Below are 16,204 nucleotides of genomic sequence, written 5' to 3'. Positions count from 1 at the left end.
ACCTAGGGCTGAAGCCCGTCTCAGAACGTCGCGAAAGCCCACTGTGCCGCCGACTGAGTCTTCAGCGCCCAAAGGACTTCGAAAGCAGTCCCAGCTAGATGTAATCACAGATCGTGAGGACGTTGCAACTGAAGGGGAGTCTTTAGATATCGTGAACAGAAAGACAGCCAAAGCGGTTGCCGTGTTCGCTTCAGACGAGAACACACCTCCGAGGCAACTCAACAAAGGTCACATACAACCAGAACCAAAGGTGTCTCAGGAAGTTGTAAAGAAACCCATGAGGGTATCTATTCATCAGCCCGAGCGAAAGGCCAAGAAAAAGGCTCTTCAACCAAGAACACAAGTAGGGTTCGAGCACCCGCCTATCTTTCAATCTGGAAGAATGTTTCGAAGCCTGCCAGGGCCTCCAAAAATCCCAGAGACAGAAAGTAAAGAACGATCTGCGATGACGAGCCCTGAGACAGCCGTATCAAACGCCGATCTCCCGTCTACATGGAAACTGACCTTGAGTACCTCTTCGTCTCTTAAGGTTGCGATGGAGGCTGCATCTCAGGAGATGGAAAGAAAAGAATCTAAGCTGCCCGAGAGCGGGACGATCGTAAAGCAAGGCTTGACAGAACAATACCAGCCTACTGCTGCTCGAGAAGAAAAGCATGACGAACCGCCCCCATCTTGCAGCAACGAAGAAAATGTCCTGCCGCCTAAGGAACAACCTGTACAGACCCGCGAGACATTCAGAGATGATGATGGCTCTGTTGCTAAGGAACAGGATGATAGAAACATCGATGACAGAGATGTATTGCGAGGTCTGAACATAGCAATATCAGCGGCCTGTGACGAAGAGGTAGACGCTTGGATCCGACAGAAGACAGGCGTTCGTATTCGTCGATTCTTGGCGGACCTGAGGGCCTTTGAGACTCTTGGTGATGAGGATGAGCCAGACCCAGTCAAAGAACGTGCGAGGAAAAGACGGGCTGACTCGAGGAAACTAAAGGCACAGATCCGGCAGTCCAAAGCTGTCAGGGAGGCAAGAGCCCAGTGACTGTGGCCCGACCCAAATGTTTATAGACGGAAAAGCGCAGAGTTGGCTTTTTTCAAATAGTGGTAGATGCGGTGCCGTTGACATGGGCACTTGAATCCTATTAACCCCAGTTTGCTACCCCAAACGATGTTGCGTGCTCCGTCGAACATTGTCGAAGATGACACAGCCCCACTTTGATGTATGATGTGGAATACCAGAGTCTTTCCGCACCACTTTGGGCCACAGACGTGTTTACACGGCAGAGGTATAGTTAGTGCGTGGTCACAGCATATGGAGAGCAGGACAGCATTGAGACATATCATGTCTATATTGTAGATCATATCATTAAACAAAGTGTGTATCGCATGACTCTATGCATTAAAACTGGGTGATAGGGTATCTGCATGCTCATATGCGCTCATATATCAGGCTCTAGACGTAAAGGTCGTTTGCAATGGAAACACCCTTTTGGAAATTCGCTTGGTGTATGCCTCAACCGCGCTTGTGCTCAATCTCCTCGGCCTCGTGGCCGATCTTGACCTCCTGCTCGACCTGGGCGAGGTCGAGGTCGGCGACCTCGGCGTCGGGGCCGTCGATGACCTTGACGAGCTCCTCGAGGGTGGGGCCCTTTGTCTCGACGTAAAAGAAGTAGACGAAGGTGAGCTCGAGGAAGATCCAGCACTGTGGTTGACGTTAGTCGGAAGTTGGTCAAACGGAGATGGTTTCCTGGTAGGGGCAACTTACAGTGTAGATGAGGTAGAGCTTCCAGGTGTGGCCGGTAAAGTAGTCGAACGCATATGGGTTGGCGTAATTGTTGAGCGTCAGAGCAGCCTGGACGGTCAGGTTGACAATCATGAGACCCTTGGCACGCAGCTTGTAGGGCAGAATCTCGATGGAGTAGCTGATGAGCAGGCCGGACCAGGCGAAGGAGTAGAAGAAACCGAACAGCCAGATGAAGAAGATCATGGCGTAGTTGGAGCCGGGGGAGCCGTGCTCCTCGTACAGGCCGGCGGAGAGGGTCCAGAAGACAAAGGTCATGAGCATGCCGCCCGTGGAGGCGAGGAAGATGGGGCGGCGGCCGAAGCGGTCGACCTGCATGGCCAGGGTCAGGGAGACGATCAGGGCGAGACCGGTCTGGCCGGCGGAGAGCTGTGATGGTGGGTTAGCCTGTGATTCCGGCATCAATTCGGGTCAGAAAACCTACGCCGAGTCTGGCCGTGGAGCTGGAAATGCCGGCGTTGCTGTACAAGATGTTGGTGTAGTTGGAGATGATGGCGTTGCCAGACCACTGGGAGAAGAGACCGAGCGAGATAAGGATAATGAAGCGGTACTTGTTGCCCGGGGTACGGAAGAAGTCGAGGTAGCTGGTGGTGTTCTTGGCAGCGATCTCACGCTTGATGGTCTCGCGGATCTCGCGGAACTCGAACTGGACCGTGGGGTGGTTGATGTTGCCGTTGGCGTGGTACTTGCCCAGGATCTGGAGGGCCTCTTCATGGCGGTCCTTGGCGATGAGGTAACGGGGGGACTCGGGAACCCCTAGGTGACAGTTAGCAGCCGAACGAGGGGCTATGTATGGTGGTGAGGAGGCCACGCGACTTACAGAAGATGAAGAGAAGCTGGATGACTGAGGGCACGGCCTGGCCAATAGCGGGAATGCGCCACGACCACTCGTTGTACAGGAAGTCGGTTCCGAAAGATAGCCAGGCGACGACAAGAGCACCGACGTTCCAGAGACAGTTGTAGACCTATTGCAACCAGGAATGTCAGCATCTCCTGCACTTCGTTGTAGCTTACTCATCCGTAAAGACGTCTCGTGATAGCTTCATCGAGGATGGGCCTGGTGTGGGAGGAGCCAGGCGGACAGGCGGGGCCGCATAAGATACGTACCGTCGTCAGGCGAGCGCGATGCTGCGGGTGGCACAGCTCAGCGAGCAACATCGGGGAGGCAATCTGGGCAAAGGAGTTGCCGAATCCAAGGAGGGCACGGCCACCCATAAACACTGCACTGGGTCAGTCTCCTGAGAAGGGCAACCAAATGTCCGAAAAACGTACTGCCCAAGTTCTGGCAAGCGCCCTGAAGGACAGCGCCGGCAATCATGATCACGCAGCCGATGACGATGGGAATCTTTCGGCCAAAGTGGTCTGCCACCCAGGGACTATGCGTACAGTCAGTACACAGGCCCATACCGAGGGGGGGGGAGCTCTGTCGCATGTCGCTTACACTATGGGGATGGAAAGCAAACTACCGATCTGGTAGAAGGCGCTGAGAAGACCGAGCTGACCTCCCTTGGGGTGGTCAAAGAACTCCTGCCATGAGTTGAAGTTCTGGACAGAGTTGAAGAACATTCTGTTGACGATCGGCGTTAGCATCCCATCAACTTCACAATGCTGGTGTCAGTGACATACCCATCGTAACCGGTGGTTGCCGAGGCGATGCAGAGAGCGAATGCGTAGAAGTAGAGCTTTCGCAGACCGGGGTCTCTCATCCAGTCGACCCTCTCAAAGTCGGGAGCTTCTTGCTGAGCTTGGATGACGGCCTCGCTCTTGGGCTTCTTCTGCGAGAGGCCCTTCAAGAAACCCATCTTGGCGACGGCTCGACGGCGTTGAAGATCGTGTGTGCTGTATAAGATTGGTGGTTCGCGTCTGCCGGCGAGGAACGCAAGAGCCAAAGCAGTTTCCTTTTGTTGGGCCAGAGGATGACTGGAGAAGGACAGGACAAGGACATGAACCGATATACGACGCGGGGTCTCCGGGTCTTAATATATGGAGCCCCGGATCACAAGAGAAACGCGACAAGCGAGACGGGACTCTAGAAAGATACAGTGCGAGCTTCCAGACGGGGTGTTGGACCGGGAGGGTATGGATCTCAAGATGGTCTCACTCCAAGGGGCATCAGGCAGGAACCACTTGGTCGGGATCCTTTGCGTGAGGTCCCAGTCGGAGGCCAACCGGCTCCAATCAGCGTCATGTCAAATCATGAGGACCTCGGGCAGCACGAGCAGCCTGCAGCCAAGATACTAGAGCATGGGGGTGAGATGGTGTGCGCGGCAAGGGATTGCCATTTTCGTCCGGCAAAAGTCGAATGAGTGGACGTTTCAAGGCAAAGCTTCATCGCCAAGTGCTCTAACAAGCCTTGGTCAAGACTGAGGCTCACGGTGCTAAGCTCTTCTCCAAGAAATTGGTGCCGTCCAGACGGGTGAATACGAATCGACGCCCATCTTTCCAAACTCTGATGATTGTATTTTGCCGGGAGCCTGGTGTGGACACTGGGTCCCACTAGTCAAGGTCAACCTTGGAAGTTTGGAGGGGACAAGGTGTGAGCGTTCCACTCCTGGACGTACGATGTACCTACGTTCCCCCTGGGGTCCCGTGGAGAAGAGAGGGTGACGAAGCGGGGATCGTAGGGAAGTGGAGACTGGGACGGTCTCGCCCGTTGGCCTGTTCTGCTGCCCTCAAGATGACTGGTCCTTGAGCCAACCACGCGACGGTTCTTTGACCAGATTTTCCTCTTCTTTTTCAGGTGAGGGACGCTTACGAGCCTTTCGGCAACTATGCCGCCAGTGCCAATGGCAGGAGTAACGGACGAAAGGCTTCGAGAACAGCTTGTGCCGGCTCTTTACCCCAGAGATATCCCAGCGAACCGTGGACAGGTATAATAGGAACCGCAAAATTAGACGAGTTTGGGGTTGACTAGCTGACCGCTGCGGGGAAAACAGGGCCGAGGTGGAGAACTGGACAATAATTCAACCGTGAAATTGGGGCTCTGGACAGAAACGTGGGCTGAGACGGTGGGCGACTCGAAAACAAAGCCAGTGTAATATCTCTGTGACCCGTGCCAATCGTTGTTATTGATTCTCTGGGTGGGTTCTTCTTTTGTGCATCCTTCAATGTTTCTTTTCGTTGCCCTTTCTTTCCTCTGGGCTGTCACGACGGACTGTCGCCGAGTGACTTCGCTGAAGAATCAGGCAACAACCGCATCTCGCATCTGTGCTGAGCAAGCCTGTGCTCCATAATAACAGGTGTGTTTGGCTGGCCGCGTGAGGAAAGCACCCTCGCTGATGCATGGAGAGCTGCAATCCTGGAATACACTACTTAAGCGCTCCTTTCCAGGCATTACAGTACTTAGCGTCGAACTTGACAGGCGGTAGGCCAGGCCGAAAGTGCAGATATCTCCGTCTCGTTGATGTGACTGTGTTGAAGATGGGCCCCTGTTCAGAGAAAGTTCCCTCGGTAAAGCGTTCCCCCCGTAACCTTGTCGTACCTCTTGGTACGCGAAAAGAGGGCGTGCAAGGGCCGAAGAAGACTTCGGCTTTTGCGTTTTCAGGCCCGTGCTTCGAGTGACAGTGGTTGCGCAAAAGAGCCATATCCTGATAAAGCAGCATGTTCTGGCGGCTCAGCGTGTCCTGCGAGAGGAGCGGTCGTCTCGATGGGATGAGTTAAGCAGCAACAGGGTGACGACTGAAGCGGCAGGCTAGGTATCTCGTAACCTTGTCGGCCGAGTACCTACCGCTTCTTGCTGGCTGGCTCAGTAATAGCTGATCCACAATCCCGCAATCCCCCATGTTCAGAGCCCGGTGGGGATGTCGTGTGGATTCGTGGATGGATGTGTGGAGGGCTACCACAAGACACAATACGCCCGCGAACACCTAGACGTTGTCAGTGCATCCATGGAGAGGCGGATCAGCCCGACCTTGCATACCAACCTGTCCTGCAACTTGTGCCAAACAGTAGTCAACGTCGCCAAGCTCAAGCAAAACACAATCAGGTCCGACGGATTTCCTCCCTTCTTGCCAGGCTTCTCGTGGAGGAGGATTCCACGTGGTTCCTGACGTGGGGGGAAGTGGTGTTGGTGGGGATTCGAGCGACAGGCAGGCCACGGCCGTGAACAACCGTACGACACTCGAGCACCTGCTCACTTGTCACTTGTTGGTCTCCATCGTTGAACCTAGCAGCTCGACGGCACATGCTCCCCAACAATCGGCGTGGGGTATGCATTCGCAGTACTCCATCACGACGGTGAGAGTCGCACCGTGTTGAAGTCGATAGTCGGAGTGACTCGGCAGGATGGAGGTTCCTAGCGTTAAGTTGGAGGCATGGATGCGCCGCTTTCTCACATGGGGGTGTCTCCAGGACCCCACGACTTAGGTCGACCGGCGCCACCCATGACACTAGAGCATTTTGCCATTTAGCCTAATCTAGGCTAAATGCTACCCGGCAGTGTTTGCTGAAATGGCTTTCAGTCGGAGATCGCGCTATTTTCATGCCAGATTTTGTATTGCGGCGTGACCTGTGGACGTTGGAACCAACACGAGCGGAATTGCGACACGAATGCTCACTGCTAGCTGTGTTCCAGTCGTACAAAATCTCACTTCTTTGGAGAGGTGGCCATGGGTTTCGAGCCTCCTCTTGTCCGTGGTATCGACCGGGCCGATTGCATCAACGGAGAGGCACGATTGCCACTCCCGGCATATCATTAGACGGATGTGTGATCCGGACTGCGTAGGTACAACTGTAGATGATTGCGGTGCCATATCGTCTATTACTTTTGGTCAAGGACACGCGAACATCCTCGCGAGACGGCACCCGTATCCGAGTACCTCGGAGTAAATGCGAAGGAGATTGGCATATTTCTATCAAATGTCCATTTCCGTGAAACATGCACATGTCGAGATGTAGTTGACTTGCGGCTGCTTCCCCTGAACAGGGGTGATTTATCCATATTGCCGGCATGTCGCCGCTAGAAGATTCCCTTATTGCGAGTTGCTGATTGATGGCAGCTGATCGACCCGTGATCTTGGGACCAATTGCCTGTGTTGGTTACAGTGGTGGTTGCGATGTTGCGATCCTCAGCAGCGGACGCTCTTAGACATTGTCGCTGTCGTAGTCTTGGGGAGGGGGCCGTGAGTGCCTGCATGGTATGGTTTGGACGGCCGCCTTGTCCCGTTGCCCGGCGCAGGTTTTGGCGATGCCGAGAACGATGATCGTAGCTTAACGAGAGGGTCTATCCGCCGTCACATCACGCCTGCAAGGTTCTTCAGAAGACCAATATGCACCCGGCTGCCACGAGCGGGCCTTCTCCGTGTTCTCAAGTCTACAAAATGATGTTAAGGAAGTCTTCTTGAGGAATTAGTATGTCTGATGATGGATCGATGGAAACAGATTTGGTGGTTTGGAGTTCGGGCTGTCGTCCACGCACAGACCATCAAAATCCACCAGCTCCTTTCCCCGCACAGCCCCATCACCGTCCGGAGCCTGCTGTCCCATTAGCATCCTCACGAGCTTCACTTTTCGCCGGCTGTGTCCCACTGGATCGGTGTTCCCTGACAATAGTTCTGTGCCTGTGTATCGGAAACCGGCAGAAATGCGCGCCCGCACAGCGATGGAATCGCCCGGCCCAGAGGAGATTCGACAGCTGAGGCAGAACTTCACGACCAGAGAATCAGACGATGAGCACCTGTTTCGATGCTGGAAACACCAGGACTGCAAAGTGTGCTTGGCGGAGTACCAGTGTAGCTGGTGTCCAATGGTTGGTTTGCGGCATCCAGATCCCAGACGAAGCGATCGCTGACTCTTTGTGATCGACAGACATCCGCATGTGTACCAAACCCGTACGCGATCCCATTGCTGGCACCCGCCTATAACGAGGACATCTGCCCACACTGGGCGGAACGCTGGGAACTCCGCACCAAGCCGTTAGGCTGCCAGGTCTCAACTATCACGAGTCTGACGTCAATCATTTCCATCATATCCACGCTGGTCGTTGTATTGTTGGTCACCCTGCTCGTGCTCGGGATCCGCTGGGGCAGACGCCGGAGCAAGCAGAATCCAGACTGGTGGAGAATTTGGAGATACGATTGGAGACATGCGTTCGTCAAGAAGAGGGGACTAGATACCCAGGATGGGGAAAGAGATCCGTTGCTGGGACGTAATCACGATGGACAACATGACGAAACACAATGAGGGCGGTGACCGGTGGTTAGGTCTGCTGTACCCTCGGCAGCTTGGGAGATTTGAACCGTAGATGAACTGGATCCAAGTCCTCACCAAGTGCTCGCTACCAGATACCACGCCTACGTGCGACCGCCCGTCATCCCGAGCTGACGGGAGGGATGATGGCTACCTCATCGCCTGCCTGAACTTCCAGTCCATCACCTTCATCAGGGCCGGGGAGATCTACGTATTCAAGGTTGACCGTCACCAGACATGACTCTAGAATCCTCTCTTTGATACCACTGTACCTCTCTTCGAGTACATCAAAAAGCTTCTTGAGAGACATTGGGGCTGGGAAGGCCTCGTGCTCTTTGGATGTGAAGGAGCCAGCGCTGGCAAAGAACAGTACGTTAAAGTGGCCCTTGGGCGGTCTTGGTATCGCACTCATTGTCGGCTTGTGGGTTTTTTTTGTGGAGAACTGTAGTCTTTGAATTGTTAGCCAATGCCGCGAAGCTTGACGAAACACACGAAAAGTGGTTGATAAGTTGGTGTCAGAGATCTTGGTGATAATTTTGATACATCAAAGAATGTTCAGGTAATACATGCTAATTTGGATACATCATCCCAACTGTTGTAGAACATAGAAGAATAAATCGACTTACCAATTCGTGTTGAGCCCTTTCCTTGGGCTGAAGAGTAAAAGAGAAAGAAGATTTGACGATGGGCATAAAGGGAAAGTTTATAGCTGCAGGAAGCTGAGGTGGGGCCACGTCAGGAAAGATTTTTTTTTAGCAAACGCAGCCCCCAATCACGTGACGCAAAAATAAAGATTCCACTGCCCAAGCGTTCCGCGGTTCGTTTCGCGGCTGGCGGGGCAAGATCGCGACTGAGGCGGCAAATGGAGAGTCATCGTCGCGGTTTGCTGCCCAGGTCCCGGCTGGCATTGCTGGGTTTCGAAGAGTGGTCTTCGTTTTCGAGCGTTCGTTGTCCTGCAGTAAAAGCTGTGTACTTAGTTGGTCGAACAGAGTTAGATTGCGGGGCACTGAAAGAGAAGGAACAGTTTATGCAGAAGATGTTGATGAATTTTCCCAGGCTGTCCATTGATGATGATAAGCTCTCGTAAGACGCCGTTCCCTCGCCCTCCAGCGTCGCATCACAAACAGGTACACGAGGTTTTGTTCGTGCAGAAGCTGCCTCGCGGCTGGTGGGAGAACCTTGCTGTATTCGCAATGCAGAATCCGTTTTTGACTCCTCTAAGCACGAAAGCCGTGGGCTCGGGTGACGAAGCCCTCGCAATGTTCCTGTCCCATCCTCAGAACCAAGATCCGTTCCTCGTAATGTCCATAACACACGCCGCCGCCGGTGATCGCCGTCTTATCTCAGTCTGCGGGCCTCACGCTCAGACTCGAGCAGGCAAAGGATGTCGTCCTCACGGACTAGAACACAAAAAGTCAGTACCGAGCCGTTTCTCCTTTCGTTCGTTCTGCGGGAGCAGAGAATCGTGGGGTGTTCGTGGTCGCTTACCGGGTCCCTTGACGTTACGGATGATGGAACGGGTCTGGTCGTCCATGAACTCGACGCGGACCTGGGTGACACCACCGCGAGAGCCTATTACGCTGTCAGAAACATGACCAACAATTCCCTCCTTCGTCTCGGCGCATCGTCAAGTTCGATCTCGGGGAGGTATCGGTTTTCTTCTATTTTCGGGGGCTGAGCATACCGGTACGGCCCAGGACGCGGGTGACCTTCACAAGCTTGACGGGCTGCTTAGCGGAATCCATTTTGACTGCAGTCAAAAATTACGTCAGTCGTCAAGATCTCTGTCAATTTCGGCGTTCGTGGCACGTACATGTATGTGGTTGCGAAGGTGCTGGTGATGGCTGCGCTTTGGGGAGGGACTCGGAGTTGGGCGATGGATTGCAGATGCGATGCGATGGGTTTGTGGAAGGAAAGGGCAGGAAAACCCTGAGAAGGAAAGAACGACCCAGCGCGGGCTTTGATTGGACCAATCCCGCGGTTCGGTTTTGGCACTAACCATCTTTGCTCACCGCCCTCGCTCCCTCCTAGTCAGAGCGTTTTCTGCCCCGCAACATGGCAAGTCACTAAACCGTTACCTCACTATGGCCCGCAGGCTGAGCAGGATATGCAAGTGAACAGGATGTATGCACATCGTGGAGTGCGAAGCCTCAAAGCTGTATTGGAGGATTCGGCTTCAGACTGCATTTTGACAGGCATTTAACATTTGCTCCGATCAATACAACCCTTTGGTGACTCAAGTCTGAGTCCCATTTGCGCCCACATTGCCTTGCAGAGACCTTTAACAGTGCTTGCGTCTTGTCCAGGCAATGTCGCGGTTTTCAATATGCTCAGGCACCTTGTCTCCAGGTCCAAGTCAGTTGCAGGCTAGACTTGTACAGACCGAATGCCTGCTGTCAGAGCACTATATCACTTTTCGATCCCAAAAAAGAGCATCACAAGTCACCAAGTTCAAGAGAGCTTTGTTGACGCTCAGCTCAACTACAAGGATAAAAGCAAGGGTATCATTCGACGGCCAGAAGCCAATCACGGCAACTTCGCAATGCGTCCCTCCAAGTCCTTGACCCAGGCCTCCATGACCTTCATGTTCCCCGTCATAGCAGTGTTGCCCTCCTTCATCGCTTCTTCAACCTTCTCCAAGCCATCCTTCCACTGTTTAAGGTCGGTAGCCATGTCTATCTGCTGCCTCTCGATCCGTTCGAGCATCTCGCTTGCAGTCGCGGCGTCAGAATGGATTGCCCGGAGTGATCTTAAACGGTCCAGCAGTGGTGGCAGCAGGGGAGCCAGATTCTCAATTGTGGGCAAAGTTCCATAGAGGGCGTTGATCTTGGCCAGCTGCTCCGAAGGTTGGGCGCCTTCGCTGTCCGCTGGACCGTTGTCAAGCGTTTCCTGCGCGGACTTGGCCCCTTGCCTCGCCTTTTCCAATTCTTGAGCCTCCTGAATCAAAGTCCGCACTCGACGACTGATCGTATCGAGGTTTGACGTCGAAGCCTGCGATAGGGTTGTGATTTGCTTCTGAAGGCCGTCGAGAGTCGGGAGAATGGCTCTCGGTAGTCCGTTGATATCGACCTCGGGCAAAGCAGTTGAGCCAACCCCAATGGCCTTCTCGAGAAGGACGAGCCGTCTGTCGAAGTCCGCTGCCTTGGCAAGAGCGTGGCTTTGTTCGTATGTAGGAGCATAAGTGACGGTGTACGTCGCAGCGTTTCCTTGAGGAAGCTTATCATGCGGCCCTTCTTGTTGCTGCTTAGGTAACTGAGATGCTGGCTGAACAGCACGAGAGCTTGAGGTGTGCGGCTTGATGGTTCTAGAGATCTCGTCGAGGACCTTGCTCAGAGACCCCAGTTTCTCTTCTTCATCTCCAGGAGCGGGCTGTGCTGCGGCTTCCTTTCTCTTTCCGTACTCCTCTTTGGCTTCCTCGACTTCGCGCTGCAACCGCGCAATCTTCCGTTCCAGATTATTCTCGTCATCCTCGTCACTAAGATCACCGATTTCCGCCGTGCCGTCTTGGAGGATGCGCTGGCGTCTAGTCGAGGCCTTGTAAGACTTGCGTTTGCCGTCTACCCGATCCGAGAAGTCGACCTCTGTGGCATCCACTCCCGCGGGCAGAAAGCGAGACCGCGCTTGGTCTACTCGAAGTCGGGATCGCGAGATTCCGTTGGCGTCCTCGTCCAGGTCGTCGTCGAAGTCATCGTCTGAGTGCGACTGTCCGGTCGTCGTCTGCTGCACATCAGCCAGTGTCCCTAGTGTAAGAAGAAACCAATCTCACAGGAACAGTCGAAGTGTCGTCGGTCAGCTCTGGGGTCTCGTACACATCAGGGGCCGAGTCCTAGGCGGTGTCAGTAGAGCTGCTCATGCTCTAGCCAATCAGGGACACGGTTGCTCTGACCAAATCTGGAAGCGCGGCGTATTTGCGGTTCAAGGCCATGATGACAATCCAAAGGGTTCGCGATAGACAGTTTTCAGACACACTGCTTGGGGTGGGGTCTGTCAAGACGTCCGAACGGCGTCGTTTGTGGATGGTGACAATGTCAATCGCGAAGTGCAGTAAAGTCAACAAAGTGATCGAGACCCCTACGCGGAAAGGAGCTCCTAGCTTCAGTGTCACAGGTCGCTGAGCCGCAGGGGCCACCCACTTATTAAAACTCCCCGTACGTACCTAAGAGGCGCGAGTTGCAGTGATAGGTGGGGTAGCATCGGAACGCTGTGAATCTGCCCCCGAGCAGGCAGGCACGCGTCGAGAACGCGACTGCAGCTTTGCTCGTTTCCCCAAAGAACACTTAACCTCAAGCGGGCAACAACTTTTGTGGCCCCCGATCGCCAAACAATCTCTCTTCGCACTCGATGCGACCGGACCCTCGCAAAGGAGCCCACAGGCCGTCAATTGGCGTATATGTCGCCTCACAACGCATATGCCGGCTCCTTCCGACCAGATTCTGCCACCTCACCAAGGTTCTCGATTGGCAGCTTAGCCGGTCAGGACTGATGGTGGACTCCCTTTGAGAAGCTTGCAGATCATTCAACAGAGTTGCCTCTTCATCCCTAAAGCTCGGTGTCTCGCGCACAACTAGGCACATCTCAAGACTGATCCTGCCAACATGCCCAGCGGAAGCAATTATCAGAATGAGCGGCGTGCAGGCCTCTCTAGGAATGCAAAGCCCCTCCTTTGCTCAAGACGCTCCGAGGCAAGTCTCGTTTCGAGCCTAAAAACATCGATGATCCGCCCATGGATGACACGGAGTCGGAGCTGAGTGAGCCAGAACCTCCTGCGACCAGTCAGCCGGCACCTTCAGAGAACCATCAGAGTGAGAGCTTAGGTTCAAATCTTACGAAGCCTTCACCATCATCACAGCTCAAGGAGAACCGCTTCAAAAGCAGTTCCAGGCCCACTACAGACTACTCAGACTCAGATGAGAGTCCACGTTCATCTCGTGCGGATATTCAACGTACCCCTTATTACGGCACTTCAAAAAGAGGGCAGGAACAGGCTAAGGAGTACAGCGCGTCCCAACAGGGTGGTCTGGGCTTGAGACGGGTTGCTAGCTCTAAGGGTTCAAGCATTACAGCTCGTGCGAGCAAGAGAACCTCGCCCGACGATGCTTCGCCCAACTCAATATCTAATAAAAGGAGGGCACTGACCGGCAAGCTTGACGATGAGAAAGAGGTGAGAAGATTGCGAGGAGGAGGGAAGTCCTACTCTCAGCGGGACAATAAAAACATACAGCGATCGAGGAAGTTGCCTGAAAAATCAACGATAAGAAGTTCGCAAGAAAAGGCGGCAGCTAATCGGAGGAAAGAAGGTTGGCTCATTCTACAATTGCTGTTCTAAGTTCTTACTTACACTCATCCAAGGTCGCTCCCCGAGTCCAAGAAGGCCCCAGCCGTCGTTCAAGGCATACGACGAGGATCCATTCGATCAATTCCCTAGCAAGGATCCGCACAAAGGCCTCGTCAAACTCCCATCCTTGCCATCTTCACCTCTTGGCAGCCCTCCAAGAGCAACTTTCCTCAAGCATTCGTCTCTCAGTCCTGAAACATTGCCTCGGCATGCCACCAAGGCCGAATTCAAGCACCCATCTGGCTCGTTACCTGAACCTCTGCAAAGTCCTAGAAGGAAGCCAACTAGTCTCCGCGATCTGGACTCAAGCCCCAAGCCCCCGTCCAAAAAGAGAGAGGAGAAAGACTCATTCTTGGATCTCTCGGACAACTCAAACTCCGATTTCGATATAGAGACACGTTGCCCAATGTGCAGTGAAATTGTCGACAAGGCTCTCTTGGAGAGCTTTTCAGGGGTGCACGGCTTCATATCCGCAGGCAGATTCAGTTCTGTCGACTGCACAAAAAGAAGTCAGCCGAAGATGCTTGGGATGCCCGGGGATATCCCAACATCAACTGGGAAAGTCTTGGCTCTCGACTCACAGCTCATTACGACTTTCTTCAGGACATCGTCAACGGCGGTTCATCTCACTACGCTTCACTATTGGACGACAAGGTTAAGGAAGGCAAGAATCGGACATTGCTGAAAGCAGAGGGCAGCCTGACGCCGGGATACTACGGTCCACGAGGCCTTCGTGCGCTGTCAGAAAACATTGTTGGCAGCTTTTCGACGATTCTGAGGGAACGAGCTGTGGAAGACCGGCTCATATCATCGCGTGGATATTCTAGCTATGTGGAGGCAGTCCTGGTTCCCGAGTTGGCTGTTCAGTTGATCTGCGAGGACATGGAGGTCGAGACTGACGAAGCAAGAACGATACTCGAAGAAAGCAGGTGGATTGGCGATCTGCTTCACGAAGACATTGGGGATACAGTTGATCAGCTAAGCGACGATGAACAGACAGGCCATTGATGGATGGAAAATGGCAAGGGGCATGTGGCGAGTAAACTCTTAAGTGACTAGGGACCAGGTCGCCTGTATCTGGCCTCGGGTTGGCCTCAGTTGGCTGTCAAATAGCATCACGGAGAGGAAAGCGGAATGATAAGTGTCATGGCGAACGTTAACTGTTCGTCTTGGTCCACTCTTGTGTTGTGTTACAAAAAGCTCTCTTGCAGAATGTTGGTGTCATGGCTAATGATTCATTGGATGCCTACCAGTCCATTACAAGTATCAAACTAAACGCCAGTCATAGCAAACTTTTCATAACTTTACAACCCCAAAGCCTCTCTTCTGCCCGTGCTGTTCGAATCAAGATACGGCGCCTCGCCGAGGGACGCCACGCGGTCGCCCGCTCGGGCGTCGACATAGTCGTAGGTCGCGCAGTGCCACATGCTCCGGTTGTCCCAAATGGCAAGGTCGTTCTGGCGCCACTTGAAGCGGACCTGGGCATCGTGGTTCTGGGTGACGAGGTTGAAGAGGTAGTTGAGGAGGATGTCGGACTCGTCCTTTGTGACGCCGTTGATGCGCTTTGTGAAACCCTTGTTCACGTAGACGGACTTCCAACCAGTCACAGCTGTGGGTTTTGTCAGCGTTCTGGACTCCCAGGGATTCGGCCTAGGGGGGCGATCACTCACGGTTGGTGCGGATGACGGGATGGATGGCCTTGAGCTCGGAGCCCTTGTTCAGCGGTGAGCCTCGGAGACCCTCTCGGAGAGGGTTGCCCAGCCTCCGGGCCTCGTCGTGGAAGAATGTGGCGTCGTGGGTTGCTGTCAGCCCTTCCAGGAATTTCTGCATGGCAGGGGAAAGTCTGTCGTAGATCTCATATCCAGAAGCCCACAGCTAATCCCGAGATGTTCAGTGAGCGGCAAAGTCCATCTGCATGCATTTGCAAGGGAGTGGCAATGCAACAGGGGGGGTCATAAGGGGATTGCAGAGATAAACGTACCGTGTCACCACCGGTCGGCGGCAGGGTGTGGATCTTGAGCATTGCGTAGTCTGAGGGGACCTGCTCAAACGAGATGTCGGTGTGCCAGCCGGCGCTGGCGAAACGGCTCACGTCGCTCAACTGGTGAGTGAGGCCGCCTCCCTTCTTCTGCTTCTCGCTGCTGATGACGCTAATCTGGTCACCGAGCTCGCTACCCTCCTCGGTCAGGGGGTGGATGTGAAGGCCTGATGATTCGGGCTGGTTCGGCTGAGTTAGGAGGCAGGGACGACGACAAGATGAGGCTGGCACATCTGGTGTTGGTCTAGACTTACACATCCGGCGAGTTCTGTGAGGCGGAGACAGAAGTTCTTCATTTGATTTGGCGTGACATCCTGGTCTCGCAGGAAGACAACTCCGCGCTGAGAAACTGAGGTCACTCTTAGTATAAGGTACTCTCGGGTGAGAATGGGAGTTGTTGTCAAGACTTACTTGTGACAGCCAGGTCCCTGATAACCTGGTCGTCGGCCTTGAGGAGATCAACCACCTGGAGGCCCTCGTACTCCCGGCCAATTACAGGGGTAATGTCGGCGTTCTTGTAGTTGTCCAAGGAGCCGGTGTAGACGAGCGGCTTGCTCAACCGAGGGCGGGCAATGGGGTTTCCGCCGACGATGTTGGCCTCGGCTGCGCCGTTTGAGACTGCAGAAGGCATGGTGTTATTGTTGCCGTTGCTGTGTGAGTTGCTAATCTTTCGTGACTTGAGGGCTTGTATGTTTTCCGAGCTGGGGGATGAAGGGCGCTTAAGGGTTTCGTCGAGCATGATTTAGAGAAGATCTGATAACCAAAGAAGACTGCAAGATATATATGAGTGGTTTTATGTCCGAAACAGCCGTGATATCTCTATCTCCAAGTACAAGTACGTATC

The 16,204-nt window shown here is 53.9% G+C and overlaps 5 protein-coding genes across 5 annotated transcripts; all 5 read right to left on the bottom strand.

Moving 5' to 3' along the window:
* Positions 1-1,513: 1,513 nt before the first annotated feature.
* On the bottom strand, positions 1,514-3,603 carry ColSpa_08224 (lactose permease; the record flags this gene model as incomplete). Its single annotated transcript, XM_049274436.1, has 8 exons — positions 1,514-1,702; positions 1,766-2,170; positions 2,226-2,557; positions 2,622-2,766; positions 2,909-3,021; positions 3,074-3,177; positions 3,243-3,368; positions 3,428-3,603. The coding sequence occupies 8 exons, from the start codon at positions 3,601-3,603 to the stop codon at positions 1,514-1,516; spliced, it is 1,590 nt and encodes a 529-aa protein (XP_049130393.1).
* A 4,505-nt stretch (positions 3,604-8,108) lies between these two features.
* On the bottom strand, positions 8,109-8,399 carry ColSpa_08223 (molybdopterin synthase sulfur carrier subunit; the record flags this gene model as incomplete). Its single annotated transcript, XM_049274435.1, has 1 exon — positions 8,109-8,399. The coding sequence occupies one exon, from the start codon at positions 8,397-8,399 to the stop codon at positions 8,109-8,111; it is 291 nt and encodes a 96-aa protein (XP_049130392.1).
* A 926-nt stretch (positions 8,400-9,325) lies between these two features.
* ColSpa_08222 (40S ribosomal protein S28) lies at positions 9,326-9,732 on the bottom strand (the record flags this gene model as incomplete). The annotated part of the gene is made up of 3 exons (XM_049274434.1): positions 9,326-9,387; positions 9,476-9,559; positions 9,672-9,732. The coding sequence occupies 3 exons, from the start codon at positions 9,730-9,732 to the stop codon at positions 9,326-9,328; spliced, it is 207 nt and encodes a 68-aa protein (XP_049130391.1).
* A 781-nt stretch (positions 9,733-10,513) lies between these two features.
* On the bottom strand, positions 10,514-11,912 carry ColSpa_08221 (dynactin subunit 2-A; the record flags this gene model as incomplete). The annotated part of the gene is made up of 3 exons (XM_049274433.1): positions 10,514-11,704; positions 11,754-11,813; positions 11,874-11,912. 3 exons carry the CDS (start codon positions 11,910-11,912, stop codon positions 10,514-10,516), a joined length of 1,290 nt encoding a protein of 429 aa, XP_049130390.1.
* Positions 11,913-14,626: 2,714 nt separating this feature from the next.
* On the bottom strand, positions 14,627-16,099 carry ColSpa_08220 (putative alpha-L-arabinofuranosidase axhA; the record flags this gene model as incomplete). Its single annotated transcript, XM_049274432.1, has 5 exons — positions 14,627-14,931; positions 14,993-15,197; positions 15,304-15,549; positions 15,615-15,709; positions 15,772-16,099. 5 exons carry the CDS (start codon positions 16,097-16,099, stop codon positions 14,627-14,629), a joined length of 1,179 nt encoding a protein of 392 aa, XP_049130389.1.
* Positions 16,100-16,204: the final 105 nt, after the last annotated feature.

The sequence above is a fragment of the Colletotrichum spaethianum genome (assembly GCF_022836535.1).
Source record: "Colletotrichum spaethianum MAFF 239500 DNA, contig22, whole genome shotgun sequence".
Lineage (NCBI taxonomy): Eukaryota > Fungi > Ascomycota > Sordariomycetes > Glomerellales > Glomerellaceae > Colletotrichum > Colletotrichum spaethianum.
This window is presented reverse-complemented; position numbering and strand designations above follow the sequence as displayed.